At 44.3% G+C, this 16,974-nt stretch overlaps 1 protein-coding gene across 1 annotated transcript; it reads left to right on the forward strand.

Moving 5' to 3' along the window:
• Positions 1-1,674: 1,674 nt before the first annotated feature.
• Positions 1,675-16,046, forward strand: LOC106606119 (voltage-dependent calcium channel gamma-6 subunit-like). Its single transcript, XM_014202243.3, has 5 exons — positions 1,675-1,780; positions 8,167-8,919; positions 12,315-12,389; positions 12,698-12,835; positions 15,058-16,046. The coding sequence occupies exons 2-5, from the start codon at positions 8,544-8,546 to the stop codon at positions 15,279-15,281; spliced, it is 813 nt and encodes a 270-aa protein (XP_014057718.1). The 5' UTR covers positions 1,675-1,780; positions 8,167-8,543; the 3' UTR covers positions 15,282-16,046.
• Positions 16,047-16,974: the final 928 nt, after the last annotated feature.

Consider the following 16,974-nt stretch of genomic DNA (forward strand, 5'->3'; position numbering starts at 1 on the left):
TTATTTCTTTCTCTTCGTCTCTCTCTCTCTCTCTCTCTCTCTCTCTCTGTTTACATCTCTTTTTCTACGTCTCTCTCTCTATGTTTATATCTCTTTCTCTACATCTCTCATCTCCTCTCTTTCTCTATGTCTCTCTCTCTCTCTCTCTCTCTCTCTCTCTCTCTCTCTCTCTCTCTCTCTCTGTGTGTGCCACGTGTCATGTGTAACCCAAACTGTGAGCAGTACAGCAGAGCAGGAGCTGGATCATGTGGAGAGCTTCCATGAGACCAGGCTGTACCTCTCTCTACACTCTGCTTCCTTAAAGGGAGGTTCTGTACTATAGACCACTGACTGGGCTTCTGATTGTGCTTTAGAATAGTGATTACAGTTCTAATTTTCTTTAGATCGTTGAATGGGGTTCCACTCTGCTTTAGAACAACGACTATGGTTCTGCTGCTCTACAGGAAAGTAAAGTGTATGAAATGTAGTTGTACCTTGACTGCTCTTGTCATCTCTTTCTCCATCACACTCTCTTTTTCTTTCCTCCTCTTCTTTTCCTCTGTAGTGCTCTCTTTCCAGTGTGTTTCTGTCTGTCATTCTCAGTTGCAGTTTGTCTCTCTCTCTCTTTCTCTCTCTTCCTCTCCTCTCTCTCTTTCCTTCCCTCTTCCTCTCGTCTCTCTCTCTTCCTCTCTCTTCATCTCCTCTCTCTCTCTCTCTCTCTCTCTCTCTCTCTCTCTCTCTCTCTCTCTCTCTCTCTCTCTCTCTCTGATTAACAGTGTGTTATGGATTGCTGTGAAGTGCTGCCCTGGCCTCCACTCATATAAACAGTACAGAGGCCCCTCCTTTGCCACCACCTAATGTCATTAACAGCTGGCTTTCTTAAATAGACACACACACACACACACACACACACACACACACACACACACACACACACACACACACACACAATGTTTTTACCCACACAAATGTCGCCTGTTGTCATGGCGGAAGACAAAACCATAAAGATTTCAAACAAATGTAGTGTTGAGTTTGAACATGGACCCAGATACACACATTCTGAGGGGCAGAGGCCAGTAGACACAGATAATCAACTATAGAACCAACCTACCCAGCACTCCCTCTCCTCTTACTCTCTCTTTCCATATCCTTTACTTACCCCACCCCCTTAACACACACTGACTATCTCTCTCTCTTCTGCCTCTCTCTCTCTTTAGCCCCATTTATACCTGCTTTTAACAACATGCATACTCTGTCCTGATCTTGTCCACATTCTGATTGTGCCCACATTTTTAGACAGGTGTAGACAATTAAAATACGCATTGCGATCTGATTGTGATCAGATCTTTCTGACCACCCCCGGAGGTAGTCAAGCATGCATTGTGTCTGGATGGCTTGTGTGTACAGTAGACAGATTCGGACAGAGAAACAATTGAAATCATCATTTTCCCACCTTCTAAAATCATTGACAGGTGGCACCATTAAATTATGACATCAATATGTGTGTCTTAAAATAAATAAATACATATAATTTTAAAAGAATAACACTCAGTTAATTTGCGTACAGGGAGGGACCAGGAAATCTGGAAATGTGGGCACAATCAGAATGTAAACAATCAGGAGCAAGGACCTATGATAGCACCAGGTATAAACGTGTCTCTCTCTCTCTCTTCCTTTCTCTCTCTCTCTCTCTCTCTCTCTCCCCCCCTCTCCCCCCTCTCTCTCCAACACTCCCAACTTTCTCCCCTCTATTAAGTTCCAAGCTTCTTTCAATCTGAAGTGAATAACATATTCCAAACAGGTCAGCCTTACTTTTCTCCTTGTTGTTATTGGAGCTGTGCTTTAGATCGTGCTTATAGCTGCATGTTGTGCTGGTTGCAGTAGAGGTGGTTGAGTAGGAGAGAGTGTTGCTGATTTTCACAGATGTCTTTTTTCCTAACATGTGTGAGCAGTTAGAGCCTGCCGTTTTAGTTCTACTGCTCAACGAGTAATGGACAGATTCTTTTGAAATGAAACATGTCTGCAGTCGATCTTAGTTTTGACGGATGTGTACACACGATTAGGTTTGATCTTAGTTTTGACGGATGTGTACACACGATTAGGTTTGATCTTAGTTTTGACGGATGTGTACACACGATTAGGTTTGATCTTAGTTTTGACGGATGTGTACACACGATTAGGTTTGATCTTAGTTTTGACGGATGTGTACACACGATTAGGTTTGATCTTAGTTTTGACGGATGTGTACACACGATTAGGTTTGATCTTAGTTTTGACGGATGTGTACACACGATTAGGTTTGATCTTAGTTTTGACGGATGTGTACACACGATTAGGTTTGATCTGATTTGTGGAACAGTTTGCTGTGTTATTTTGACTACATTGACCGTGATTAGGAAATCATGGACATTGCACAGCAAAAAGTGACATCTAAGCAACTTAAATATGTTATCCAGAGTGATAATTCACTTCAAATGAGTGTTTCTTGTCTTACTGAGCTAAAATATCTAACGTCATTGGCAGATATTTGGCTTCTTTTAACCTAAAAAAGGCTAAATACAAGTAATTTATCTTATTTGAATATATTTTTAAGATATTTAATCGTCTTATTAAAATAAGCAAAATGATCTGGCAATGACGTTACATAATTTAGTTAAGAACATAAAAAAAAAAAAGTGAATTATCACTCAATATAACATTTCTAGACTTGCTTAGATTTCACTTTTTGCAGTGCGTGATGTAATGGGATATCCATCCATGTGCAGTGCGTGATGTAATGGGATATCCATCCATGTGCAGTGCGTGATGTAATGGGATATCCATCCATGTGCAGTGTGTGTAATTCTACAGCTCCTAATTCAACTGTCAGCAGCTGCTCTTGTTATTTTCCATTAGGTTCAGGCCTTATGCTATAGATATAAGCTACAGGTTACTTAATGTGCAAGAGAAATTTCGGTCTAGCCATTGGATATACATATCTCTGATAGTGTATGCCATGAAATAGTCTTTATTTTGGTTCTGTGGGACATTCCATAGGGAGCGCATGATGCTCTTTGACAGACAGAAAGTGATCCCTTCCACTGTGGTTGCCAGCTCTGTCAGAAGGACGTCCCAGTGCAACATTTTAAAAAGGGCAGACAGTTCTCAGGAGTTTGATTTTGGCTTGGAGCTATAGACTGATAGCAGAGTACACACCTCATGGATTACTACACAGCAGTGGAGGCTGGTGGGAGGAGCTATAGAGGGACGGGCTCATTGTAATGGCTGGAATGGAATTCATGGAACGGTATCAAATATATGGAAATCACGCTTGACTCCGGTCCTTTTATTCCATTCCAGCCATCCTATAGCTCCTCCCACCAGTCTCCACTGCCACACAGCCTTTCCCCACTCTTTCCCCACATTTCTATCACATTTAGATGGCCATTCAATGGACGCTTCCATCCAAAGCAACTCCCAAACTCCCACGTTTAAACTGAACTGCTGTCTCCTATCCTATCCCCTTGCCCCAACTCAACTTTTGTCCCTAACCCCTCAGGCACTTGTGTAGCTGTTAGTGGATTGTATGTATAAGCAAAATATACCAACTTACCCTCCTATAGGCTAGGAGGACTTTTCATCAGTTTTACTTATGTGCCTAAAGAGTAGGCTCAATGGGTTGATTAAGGAATGCAGTTTGATAGTAGAGAACCTACTTAGGATCAAGTATTTCTCTTTTCACCTGCTGTCTGACTGGCTGTGCCCCAACCTGGGACCTGTCCCTGGGACTCACTCCACCGCCCTGTCCCCTGATGTGGGACCTGTCCCTGGGACTCACTCCACCGCCCTGTCCCCTGATGTGGGACCTGTCCCTGGGACTCACTCCACCGCCCTGTCCCCTGATGTGGGACCTGTCTCTGGGACTCACTCCACCGCCCTGTCCCCTGATGTGGGACCTGGCCCTGGGACTCACTCCACCGCCCTGTCCCCTGATGTGGGACCTGTCCCTGGGACTCACTCCACCGCCCTGTCCCCTGATGTGGGACCTGTCCCTGGGACTCACTCCACCGCCCTGTCCCCTGATGTGGGACCTATCCCTGGGACACTCAATCTGTCCACCACCACTGTCAACGCTTGGCGTTAATTGCCACCCAGGGCCATTATCACCTCACAAACACACACACACACACACACACACACACACACACACACACACACACACACACACACACACACACACACACACACACACACACACACACACACACACACACACACACACACACACACACACACCCACACACACACACACCTTGATGTCCTGTCACTCACTCTGTTTAATCTTAACCACTAAGCTCCTCTCCCTCCTCTCCTCCCAGATGTGTTTGGAACAACAGAAACTACACAGAGAGCCAGGACACGCACACACGCACAAAACATTCATGGTATCTGCGGGTGTACAGTTGAAGTCGGAAGTTTGCATACAACTTAGCCAAATACATTTAAACTCAGTTTTTCACAATTCCTGACATTTATTCCTTTGTTTCATCAGACCAGAGGACATTTCCCCAAAAAGTACGATCTTTGTCCCCATGTGCAATTGCAAACCGTAGTCTGGCTTTTTTATGGTGGTTTTGGAGCAGAGGCTTCTTCCTTGCTGAGCGGCCTGTCGATATAGGACTCGTTTTGCTGTGGATATACAGTGGGGAGAACAAGTATTTGATACACTGCCAATTTGGCAGGTTTTCCTACTTACAATGCATGTAGAGGTCTGTAATTTCTATCATAGGTACACTTCAACTGTGAGAGACGGAATCTAAAACAAAAATCCAGAAAATCACATAAGTATTTGATCACCTACCAACCAGTAAGAATTCTGGCTCTCACAGACCTGTTAGTTTTTCTTTAAGAAGCCCTCCTGTTCTCCACTCATTACCTGTATTAACTGCACCTGTTTGAACTCGTTACCTGTATAAAAGACACCTGTCCACACACTCAATCAAACAGACTCCAACCTTTCCACAATGGCCAAGAACAGAGAGCTGTGTAAGGACATCAGGGATAAAATTGTAGACCTGCACAAGGCTGGGATGGGCTACAGGACAATAGGCAAGCAGCTTGGTGAGAAGGCAACAACTGTTGGCGCAATTATTAGAAAATGGAAGAAGTTCAAGATGACGGTCAATCACCCTCGGTCTGGGGCTCCATGCAAGATCTCACCTCGTGGGGCATCAATGATCATGAGGAAGGTGAGGGATCAGCCCAGAACTACACGGCAGGACCTGGTCAATGACCTGAAGAGAGCTGGGACCACAGTCTCAAAGAAAACCATTAGTAACACACTACGCCGTCATGGATTAAAATCCTGCAGCGCACGCAAGGTCCCCCTGCTCAAGCCAGCGCATGTCCAGGCCCGTCTGAAGTTTGCCAATGACCATCTGGATGATCACGAGGAGGAATGGAGAAGGTCATGTGGTCTGATGAGACAAAAATAGAGCTTTTTGGTCTAAACTCGCCGTGTTTGGAGGAAGAAGAAGGATGAGTCCAACCCCAAGAACACCATCCCAACCGTGAAGCATGGAGGTGGAAACATCATTCTTTGGGGATGCTTTTCTGCAAAGGGGACAGGACGACTGCACCGTATTGAGGGGAGGATGGATGGGGCCATGTATTGCGATATCTTGGCCAACAACCTCCTTCCCTCAGTAAGAGCATTGAAGATGGGTCGTGGCTGGGTCTTCCAGCATGACAACGACCCAAAACACACAGCCATCTTGAGAAGCATCTCAAGGTCCTGGAGTGGCCTAGCCAGTCTCCAGACCTGAACCCAATAGAAAATCTTTGGAGGGAGCTGAAAGTCTGTATTGCCCAGCGACAGCCCCAAAACCTGAAGGATCTGGAGAAGGTCTGTATGGAGGAGTGGGCCAAAATCCCTGCTGCAGTGTGCACAAACCTGGTCAAGAACTACAGGAAACGTATGATCTCTGTAATTGCAAACAAAGGTTTCTGTACCAAATATTAAGTTCTGCTTTTCTGATGTATCAAATACTTATGTCATGCAATAAAATGCAAATGAATTACTTAAAATCATACAATGTGATTTTATGGATTTTTGTTTTAGATTCCGTCTCTCACAGTTGAAGTGTACCTATGATAAAAATTACAGACCTCTACATGCTTTGTAAGTAGGAAAACCTGCAAAATTGGCAGTGTATCAAATACTTGTTCTCCCCACTGTAGATACTTTTGTACCTGTTTCCTCCAGCATCTTCACAATGTCCTTTGCTGTTGTTCTGGGATTGATTTGCACTTTTCTCACCAAAGTACGTTCATCTCTAGGAGACAGAACGCGTCTACTTCCTGAGCAGTATAACGGCTGCGTGGTCCCATGGTGTTTATACTTGCGTACTATTGTTTGTACAGATGAACGTGGTACCTTCAGGTGTTTGGAAATTTCTCCCAAGGATGAACCAGACTTGTGGAGGTCTACAATTCTTTTTCTGAGGTCTTGACTGATTTCTTTTGATTTTCCCATAATCTCAAGCAAAGAGGCAGTGAGCTTGAAGGTAGGCCTTGAAATACATCCACAGGTACACCTCCAATTGACTGAAATGATGTCAATTAACCTATCAGAAGCTTCTGAAGCCATGACATAATTTTCTGGAATTTTCCAAGCTGTTTAAAGTCACAGTCAACTTAGTGTATGTAAACTTCGGAACCACTGGAATTGTGATACAGTGAATTATAAGTGAAATAATCTGTCTGTAAACAATTGTTGGAAAAATTACTTGTGTCATGCAGAAAGTAGATGTCCTAACCGACTTGCCAGAACTATAGTTTGTTAACAAGAAATGTGTGGTGGTTGAAAAACGAGTTTTAATGACTCCAACCTAAGTGTATGTAAACTTCCCACTTCAACTGTACATGATACATATACACTGAGTGTACAAAACATTAAGAACACCTGCTCTTTCCATGACATAGACTGACCAGGTGAATCCAGGTGAAAGATGATCCCTTATTGATGCCACTTGTTAAATCCACTTTAATCAGTGTAGATGAAGGGGAGGAGACAGGTTAAATAAGGATTTTTAAGCCTTGAGACAATTGAGAAATGGATTGTGTATATGCACCTTTGAACAGGGGATGGTAGTAGGTGCCAGGTGCACCGGTCTGTCTCAAGAACTGCAACTCTGCGGGATATTTCACACTCAACAGTTTCCCGTTTGTCTCAAGAATGGTCCACCACCCAATGGACATCCAGCCAACCTGACACAACTGTGGGAAGCATTGGAGTCAACATGGGCCAGCATCCCTGTGGAATGCATTCGACACCTTGTAGAGTCCATTCCCCGGCGAATTGAGGCTGTTCAGAGGGCAGAAGGAAGGTGTTCCTAATATTTTGTACACTCAGTGTAATGCAGAATATTTATTTCAGAGGGGGTACTAATAGCAACCTGCGAGGAGGATCTGTAGGGGCTGACACAGGGATACCTGGCTGGGATATTGGTAGGCGTCTCGGGGAAAACAATAGCCTTTCCTTATGGCTGGCTGGTCCAGAGCAAACACAGTTCCTAATAGAGGATTTGACACTCACCTTGACCCTGACAGCAGTCTGCTCTAATAGCTTGTATCTGGCTCATACTCTCTCTGGTGCATAGGACAGCAACAACACATGTCAAATCCAGGCAGTTCTTTAATAAGAAGAAATGATTTGGTGGGTGCATGTATTTGTACTATTTCACAAATGTATGAATTGGAAATGTGTGTTTTTACATATCCCAACTCCCCCTGAGACACCTTCAGAGAGTGGGGTCACAACCAGCCATTGTTAAGGCACATTAACAGGGGAGTTGGGATATTGTCTTGCTCAAAGGCACATTAACATCATTTTTTTCACCTTGTCACTGCAGGGATCCAAACTAGCGACCTTTACGGTTACTGTCCCAACACTCTAAGCACTAGGCTACCTGCTGTATCTGGCTTGTACTCTGCTGCATAGGGCAGCAACAAAGGATCTCTATTCCTGGCAGACTGGCAGTTTTATTCACAGAGATCTCAGTGTAGGCCCAGTCAAGTGTTTTTTCCCACCTGAACTTGACCCTCCTTTTTAGAGAATCATCATCTTTCTTGTTATGAATGGGGACAAAGAGGGTGTTGTCGTTGTTAACCGTTTTTTTTTCTTCTTCTTTCCTTGATTTTATTCAGGAGGTGTTCCAGTAAAATTAGACGCCATCCTTCCTCGTCACCCTGTCCTCTTCTCCTCCATCTTTCTCTCCATCACTCCCTTTCTCCCATCTTTTCTACTCCCATACTGAACTGTCCATCTCTCTCTCCCCTTTCCTCCTCCCGTTCTCTCCGTTCTCTCCATTCTCCATTCTTCATCCCCACATCCACCTCTGAACTGCTGTTATCTGTGCCTCTACCTTCCTCCTGTCTTCAACCTTCTTTTCTTCTTTTTGGGGTTCACCTCCCTTCAATTATTTCCCTGCTTCTCTCTCTTCACCCTCTTTCCCGTCCTCTTCCCTCTTTCCCCTCCCTTCCTCTCTCCATCCGGCCTCTCTCGGCCTCTGGTAGAGGTCACCATGTGGGCCAACTACATTGTCCAGCCAGAGGAGGATGGCCGTATGGGGGTGGTAGGAGCAGGGCCCCATGGGGGCCTGGCCGGCCTGGCAGGGGTCAAGGGAGTTGGGCGTGCTACAAGGCGGACCCCTAGGATGAGTGACAGCCAGGAGGGGAAGATCAAGCTGGCGTTCTTTGTGGCCATTGTGGGCGTGACCCTGACAGTGCTGGGGGTGGGGACAGAGTTCTGGGTGGAGCTGGCCACGCCCAAGACCTGGAGTAACAACCAGACGTGTCAGACAGCCCACTACGGCCTGTGGAAGGGGTGTACTCGCACCCTGTGGGTGGACGACATCGACCCCGAGAGAGAGAGCTGCGGCCCCGCAGACCTGCCCGGAGGTGAGGAACCTGTCTGTCTGTTACATTAGGGCAAGCCATGAGTTGATTTTGGGGACAGGCTAGGTAATATTCTTAGGGTCTCATTTTGATGACAACACTGTAAAAATGGGTTCTGACTAGAGGGAGTAAAGCTACGACCGGAAGGGATTTTTTCGTAACAGGTTAGGAGAATTTGCGCAGCAGGTTAGGATCATTAATGTGGCAGGTTAGGAGACTTAGGTTACGGTTAGGAAAAGGGTTAAGGTTAGCTAAAATGCTCTCCTAACCTGCTACGAAAAACCTCTTCCTGTCGTAGTTGGACTCCCTCAAATCAGAACCACAGAAATGGAGTTAAAGATGGAGTCAACTGGGGCACTGATTTCATGACCAAACCCTGTTTGCACTGCAGTGCTGTGTGTGTTAGTTAGGGCTTCCTCCCCTTCCTCTGCAATGATCTGTAAACATAGGATAGGTGGAAGCAGTGTGTTGGATGTCTCCCAGGAATTTGCATTAATGCAGCATCAGTATGTGGGTGTGTGTATGCATGTGTATATTGTATGTATGTGTGTGCATGCACTTGTGTGTGTGTGTGCTTATGCAAACGTGTGTGAATAGGAGGCGTGTATGCCAGCTTTGCTGCGTGTGTATCTGGGTCATCCTACAGATAATGTGCAAATTGAGTCCTTAAAGGAATACCGCTTTGAAATGGAGCCAGTCTGAATTTGACGAATGTGAATGTGGCTACTGGTCTGTCTGTTAGTTATCTAGCTATAGGCATCAGATTTTTATAATCGTTGGTGAGTCAGAAAAGGATGTTTCCAGTATCCTTGTAAACATCCAACCTTTCAGTGTATTTATATAAGACAGACGCTTCCCTTTTACTGCATGATGGAGCTTCTCCTTTTGGAATATTTCAATGGGTTATTATTATTATTATTTAATTTCAATTTGTTGTAGTTTTAGAATTGAATGATCCGTCAGAATTATATTTTGATTGCAGGAATTCCTCATTATATTAAACATTTAATTTTTTACATTTCAGGAAAAGAAAGATATTTAATTATGATTTTCAGCCACTTCCTCCATCCTGTACTGTTACGTTCCCCCATGTAAGTCTCTTATCTGTGGAATGACCCGTTTCTGTCTGTAGGGATCGTCCAGTGGTGGATGAATGCAGGTATTAAAGCACTTGTCCCACAGAGGGGGCCAGACAGGGCCTACGGTAGGATGAGGTATCCATCTCCTGTATTCGTGCTTTATCTGCCAGAATAGTCTGATATTCAGCCAGGCTAGCAGTGGTTGGCTTTGATACACTAGCAATGATGTTTGTATTGTTTTGAATAGGAGGTATATATATTTTACATTGTATAAATATAAAATATATGTATTTCATTTTGCAGTCTTGATTTAGCTTGTTTTATTAGGATGGATGAGTCCTATGAATGTTCATATCTATTACAATGTACACGCTATATCCATCTGGTGCATTGTTTATCATCCTCCGGTATTTTAGAGGGCTGATTCACCTTGGATGTCTAGTCGATAAACATCTATGTCTGACTCACCTTGTGTGTCTTGTCTAGCAGATAAACATCTGTGTTTACGATGACGGTCTGTGTGTTGGAGTAGAGTCAGTATCTATTCTGACACTTCCTCGTCTCCTTGCGTCAAAACACTGTTGGCCCACAGCGCCTGACAGACAGACTCTGTGTGTGTGTGTGGACTTCTCACGTTTGGAGAAAAACAACTGTTTCTCCGTCTGTGCTTCTCTATTTCACATTCATGTTTACATGCCCCTGGCGCCTGTCCCTGGGAAACAACATCACAGTCATTCTCTGTCACTGTCTGTCAGTGCCAGACCAACTAATACATCATACATCACTCACTGCTACTGCACATTACCATAACCTCTGACTAACTGACTCAGCCACTCAGAGGTGGACAGGTGGACAGGTAGACAGGTGGAGAGCTTGAGAGGTAGATCTCACTATAAATCTGTGGTCATAATATACAGGTTTCCTGTCACGCACAAGTGTTGCAGACAGAATAGCATTAAGGTTGATAGGAGAGTCTTCTGTATGTGTTTGTACTTGTGTGTGTGTTTGGTTTTACTATACTTGTGGTGACCAGAAGTCAAACAAGGAAAAACGTTATTTTAGGCTAAGGTTTAGGGTTAGGGTTTGAGGACGAGATAATATATATAAAGACAGAGAGAGAGAGGAAGAGGAAGAGCAGCAGAGGATGAGAGAATATATATAAAGACAGAGAGAGAGAGGAAGAGGAAGAGCAGCAGAGGATGAGAGAATATATATAAAGACAGCGAGAGAGAGAGGAAGAGCAGCAGCGGATGAGAGATTATATATAAAGACAGAGAGAGAGAGAGAGAGGAAGAGCAGCAGCGGATGAGAGAATATATATAAAGACAGAGAGAGAGGAAGAGCAGCAGAGGACGAGAGAATATATATAAAGACAGAGAGAGAGAGGAAGAGCAGCAGAGGACGAGAGAATATATATATAAAGACAGAGAGAGAGAGGAAGAGCAGCAGAGGACGAGAGAATATATATAAAGACAGAGAGAGAGAGGAAGAGCAGCAGAGGACGAGAGAATATATATAAAGACAGAGAGAGAGAGGAAGAGCAGCAGAGGACGAGAGAATATATATATAAAGACAGAGAGAGAGAGGAAGAGCAGCAGAGGACGAGAGAATATATATATAAAGACAGAGAGAGAGGAAGAGCAGCAGAGGACGAGAGAATATATATATAAAGACAGAGAGAGAGAGGAAGAGCAGCAGAGGACGAGAGAATATATATAAAGACAGAGAGAGAAGAAGAGTGTCTATCTAATGCAGTATTAACCAAGCCCCTGTGATCCTCTCTATTTTCCTTCTTTCATCTCGTTCACCTCCCTCTCCATCTGTCTCCCTCTTTCTCTTTGTTCTCACCCCTCCCTCCATCTTCCCACTCTATCACTCCCTATCTCTCCTTCCCCCTCTTTCTCATGCTCTCTCGCTCTCTCCTTCTCTTCTCTTCCTCCCTACAAATGTCTTGCTTTCTCTCCTTCCCCTCCACCTGCCCACTCTTTCTATCTCTCCTTCTCCCTCTCTTCCATCCCCCCTCTCTCTCTTCTCTCTCATGGCACCATATGTGCTGTGGATATGCTGTGGATGTGCTGTGGATGTGCTGTGGATGTGCTGTGGATATGCTGTGGATGTGCTGTGGATATGCTGTGGATGTGCTGTGGATGTGCTGTGGATGTGGGACTGTGTAGAGCAGTGAGCAGTGTTTTTCATGGTGCTGCCGCTACATAGCAGATAAAATAGGTCTTCATGCCTAGGAGGACAGAGGGGATGGATGCACAGGGACCAGCAATATACTGTGTGTGTGTGATGTTCCCTCTCTGTTTCTCTTCTCAGAATCTAACTGCACTTACTTCAAATTCTTCACCAATGGAGACAACGCTGTCATATTTAAGAAGACGACCCACAAGAGTAAGTCAGCATCTTAAGTCTCGCCTCCTCCTTCTCTCCCTCTTCCTCTCTCCCTCTCTTTCTCTCCCTCTACCCCTCTCTCTCTTTCTCACAGTGCTGTATTTATCCCCTGTGATGTCACTCTCAGATGCACAATACTCACTGAGGTGTAACTCTGCCCTCCCTCATTCTCCCCTGTCTACCTCTCCAACACCTCTTCACTCTTTCTCTAACCACTTCTCCCTCTATTCACTTCCTCTCCATCCCTCTCTCCTCCTCCTCTCATTCTGTCCCCCCCCTCTCTCTTCCCCCTCCCCTCTCTCTCCCAGACCTGAACATAGCGGCTGCTATCCTAGCAATGATAGCTCTGTCTATGATGGTGATGGGAGCTATCTGTATCACCATGTCCCTCAGTAAAGGAGTGCCCTTCTTCCTCAAGCCTGCCTCCTTCTGCTTCATCCTATCAGGTAAGGGGAAGTAGACTACAAAGAGAGCAGCCACTATTCTGGGTGTAGACTTAGACCTCCTTGTAGGGAAATAAACAATCAAAAATGTACAGTAAACATTATACTCGCAAAAGTTCCAACAGAATAAAGACATCTCAAATGTCATATTATGTCTATATACAGTCGTGGCCAAATGTTTTGAGAATGACACAAATATGAATTTTCACAAAGTCTACTGCCTCAGTGTCTTTAGATATTTTTGTCAGATGTTACTATGGAATACTAAAGTATAATTACAAGCATTTCTTAAGTGTCCAAGGCTTTTATTGACAATTACATGAAGTTGATGTAAAGAGTCAATATTTGCAGTGTTGACCCTTCTTTTTCAAGACCTCTGCAATCCGCCCTGGCATGCTGTCAATTAACTTCTGGGCCACATCCTGACTGATGGCAGCCCATTCTTGCATAATCAATGCTTGGAGTTTGTCAGAATTTGTGGGTTTTTGTTTGTCCACCCGCCTCTTGAGGATTGACCACAAGTTCTCAATGGGATTAAGGTCTGGGGAGTTTCCTGGCCATGGACCCAAAATATCGATGTTTTGTTCCCCGAGCCACTTAGTTATCACTTTTGCCTTATGGCAAGGTGCTCCATCATGCTGGAAAATGCATTGTTTGTCACCAAACTGTTCCTGGATGGTTGGGAGAAGTTGCTCTCGGAAAAGATGTGTTGGTACTATTCTTTATTCATGGCTGTGTTCTTAGGCAAAATTGTGAGTGAGCCCACTCCCTTGGCTGAGAAGAAACACCACACATGAATGGTCTCATGATGCTTTACTGTTGGCATGACACAGGACAAATGGTAGCGCTCACCTTGTCTTCTCTGGACAAGCTTTTTTCCAGGTGCCCCAAACAATCAGAAAGGGGATTCATCAGAGAAAATGACTTTACCCCAGTCCTCAGCAGTCCAATCCCTGTACCTTTTGCAGAATATCAGTCTGAGAATCACTGACATGATGTCAACTGGTCCTTTTGTGGCAGGGCTGAAATGCAGTGGAAATGTTTTTGGGGGATTCAGTTCATTTGCATGGCAAAGAGGGACTTTGCAATTAATTGCAATTCATCTGATCACCCTTCATAACATTCTGGAGTATATGCAAATTGCCATCAAATTGCCAGCAGTAGACTTTGTGAAAATGTATATTTGTGTCATTCTCAAAACTTTTGGCCACGACTGTACAGTATTGTAATTATGTGAAGTACAACATGGAAAATGAATACACATAAATATAAGTTGTATTTACAATAGTGTTTGTTCTTCCCTGGTTGCCCTTTTCTTGTGGCAACAGTTCACAAATCTTGCTGCTGTGATTGCTCACTGTGGTATTTCCCGCAATAGATATGTGAGTTGGATTTGGATTTGTTTTTCAAATTCTTTGTGGGTCTGTGTAATCTGAGGGAAACATGTGTCTCTAAAATTGTCATACATTTGGCAGGTCAGGAAGTGCAGCTTAGTTTCCACCTCATTTTGTAGGCAGTGTGCACATAGTCTGTCTTCTCTTCAGAGCTAGGTCTGCCTACGGCGCCCTTTCTCAATAGCAAGGCTATGCTCACTGAGTCTGTACATAGTCAAAGATTTCCTTAATTTTGGGTCAGTCACGGTGGTCAGGTATTCTGCCACTGTGTACTCTCTGTTTTGTGCCAAATAGCATTGAAGTTTGCTCAGTTTTTTTGTAAATTCTTTCCAATGTGTCAAGTAATTATCTTTTTGTTTTCTCATGATTTGGTTGGGGACAGAAGCACCAGATCATCAGCAAACAGTAGACATTTGACTTCAGATTCTAGTAGGGTGAGGCCGGGTGCTGCAGACTGTTCTCGTCAATTCGTTGATGTATATGTTGAAGAGGGTTGGGCTTAAGATGCATCCCTGTCTCACCCCCCAGCCCTGTGGAAAGAAATGTGTGTTTTTTGCCAATTTTAACTGCACATTTGTTGTTTGTGTACATGGATTTTATCATGTTGTATGTTTTTCCGTCAACACCACTTTCCATGAACTTGTATAGGTCTCTCTCTCTCTCACTCTTTCTCCCCTCACACCTCCTCTCCGTCTCACCTTCCTACTTCCTCTCCCCCCGTCTCCCTCCACATACATTCTCCCTCCCTCCCTCCCTCCCTCCCTCCCTCCCTCCCTCCCTCCCTCCCTCCCTCCCTCCCTCCCTCCCTCCCTCCCTCCCTCCCTCCCTCAGGTCTACTGGTCCTGCTGTCTATACTGGTGTTTCACCAGTCAGTGCTGGCCCTGTTGTCATCTGACCACTCCATACCGCTCCACCACGAGCTCTCCTGGTCCGTGGCCTGTGTGGGCTTCGCTGGGGCCATCCTCATCATGGGGGGGATCCTTTTCCTGATCCTCTCCCTCCCCTACAGCCCATGGGAGAAATGTCTGCCTAAACGCAACAGCAGCACTACCTAGCACATGGGAGGCCCAAAAGAGGCCCAAAAGCTGTGGGAAAAAATGTAGTTTCATATCAGGATCGCAATCAAACTCCAGTCCTCGAGGGATGCACTGTCTGCTGGCTTTAGTTGTCAGGTATAAATCAGACACTGATTAGAACAACTACAACCAGTAGACACTGATGCCATCCAGGAGTTGAGTTGGTAACATGTAGGTCACTACCGTTGCTAAGGGAGGAGATACTTAATTGTTTCCAGGAAGTGGCACAGCCATCCCTGCTACATGAAATGCCTTGCAGGTTATCACTATTAATCTATTATGAATAATTATGACGCCTTACACTTAATACCTAGAAATAATATATTATCTATTTATTATCTACACCTTGTCCACATGAATGAATGCTGTTTTTACATAAGAATGTGTGAATGATTTAATGTATGTATGGAAGATAAAGATTTATATTTGACAGTGTATTGTATAGACTCACTTTACAAGCACAGCTCTGTATATAAAATATATGTGTTTATATTTTATTTATACCTGCACACTGTAGCCTTTTGTTCAAGCTTAGGAGGGTGTATTTAGTTTTTAGCTTATTCAAACCCTTTTTTCATCACGTGTTTTATTTGTCATAATAAAGCCCACCTTGTCTTTCTCTACCTACATGTTTGTTTGGGGAAATGCACATTGTGCCTAAATGGTCCTATGATCATAAGTATGTCTCACTGGGTTTGCTTTTGAAATAAATAGATTTGACATAAGAAACGCTTTCCTACTTTGTCTTGTCTACGAGTCCTTTTCTCCCTTCTAACTTAAATGCAACCCATTTTTTAACCCTTACCAACAGATGTACCAACCCTGTCCAAATCTCTCTCTCTCTCTCTCTAAAATTAGTACATTTCTCATCCCAGTTGCACTGCAGCGGTTGAGAAACCTTATCCATGAATGTGAACTATGTACCTCACCCCCACCCTACCCTCACCCTTACCCCCACGTGCACCTGCACCCCCACCTCTCCCAACCCCACTTTCTCTCCTGTCTCTAGGGGAGCACCTCTTCCCAAGCCTCCCACCTCTGTTGCCCTCACCCCATTGGCCCAGAGGTGGTGTACTAGGTCAGAAGGGTCCTAGAACCTCCTTCCATGTCTGTTCCTTTCCTTTTGGACACCCTCTACCCTAATTGTCCAAGGGGGGTACAGAGACCACCAACACACATACACTCTAGCCCTCCAGTGAGCAGAAACTGAAACCAGTGCTGACACATTACACGGTGTTCAGAAAGTATATATAGCTGTTTAATGGTTCTGCACAGCCTCTTTGACGAGAGCAATAGAAGCAGTGCTGGCTTGTACCAGGTGTACACCTCAGAGTGTACACCTCACACCTCAGAGTGTGATATTTTGGAGATTTTGTCCGACAAATGTAGTATTACCACCTCTTTCCAGGCTGGATCACAACCGGCCGTGATTGGGAGTCCCATAGGGCGGCGCACAATTGGTCCCAGCATCGTCCGGGTTTGGCTGGTGTAGGCTGCCATTGTAAATAAGAATTTGTTCTTAACTGACTTGCCTAGTTAAATAAACATTAAATAAATAATAATAATAATAATAATAATAATAAAAATTCCTGGTTAAATAAAGTAAATAAATCAAATATTGTGGTCATATTCATTAACAGGATAGTGCAAATAAATATTTTCCTACCTTAGG

This window comes from Salmo salar, chromosome 05 (genome assembly GCF_965601325.2).
Source record: "Salmo salar chromosome 05, fSalSal1, whole genome shotgun sequence".
Classification (NCBI taxonomy): Eukaryota; Metazoa; Chordata; class Actinopteri; order Salmoniformes; family Salmonidae; genus Salmo; species Salmo salar.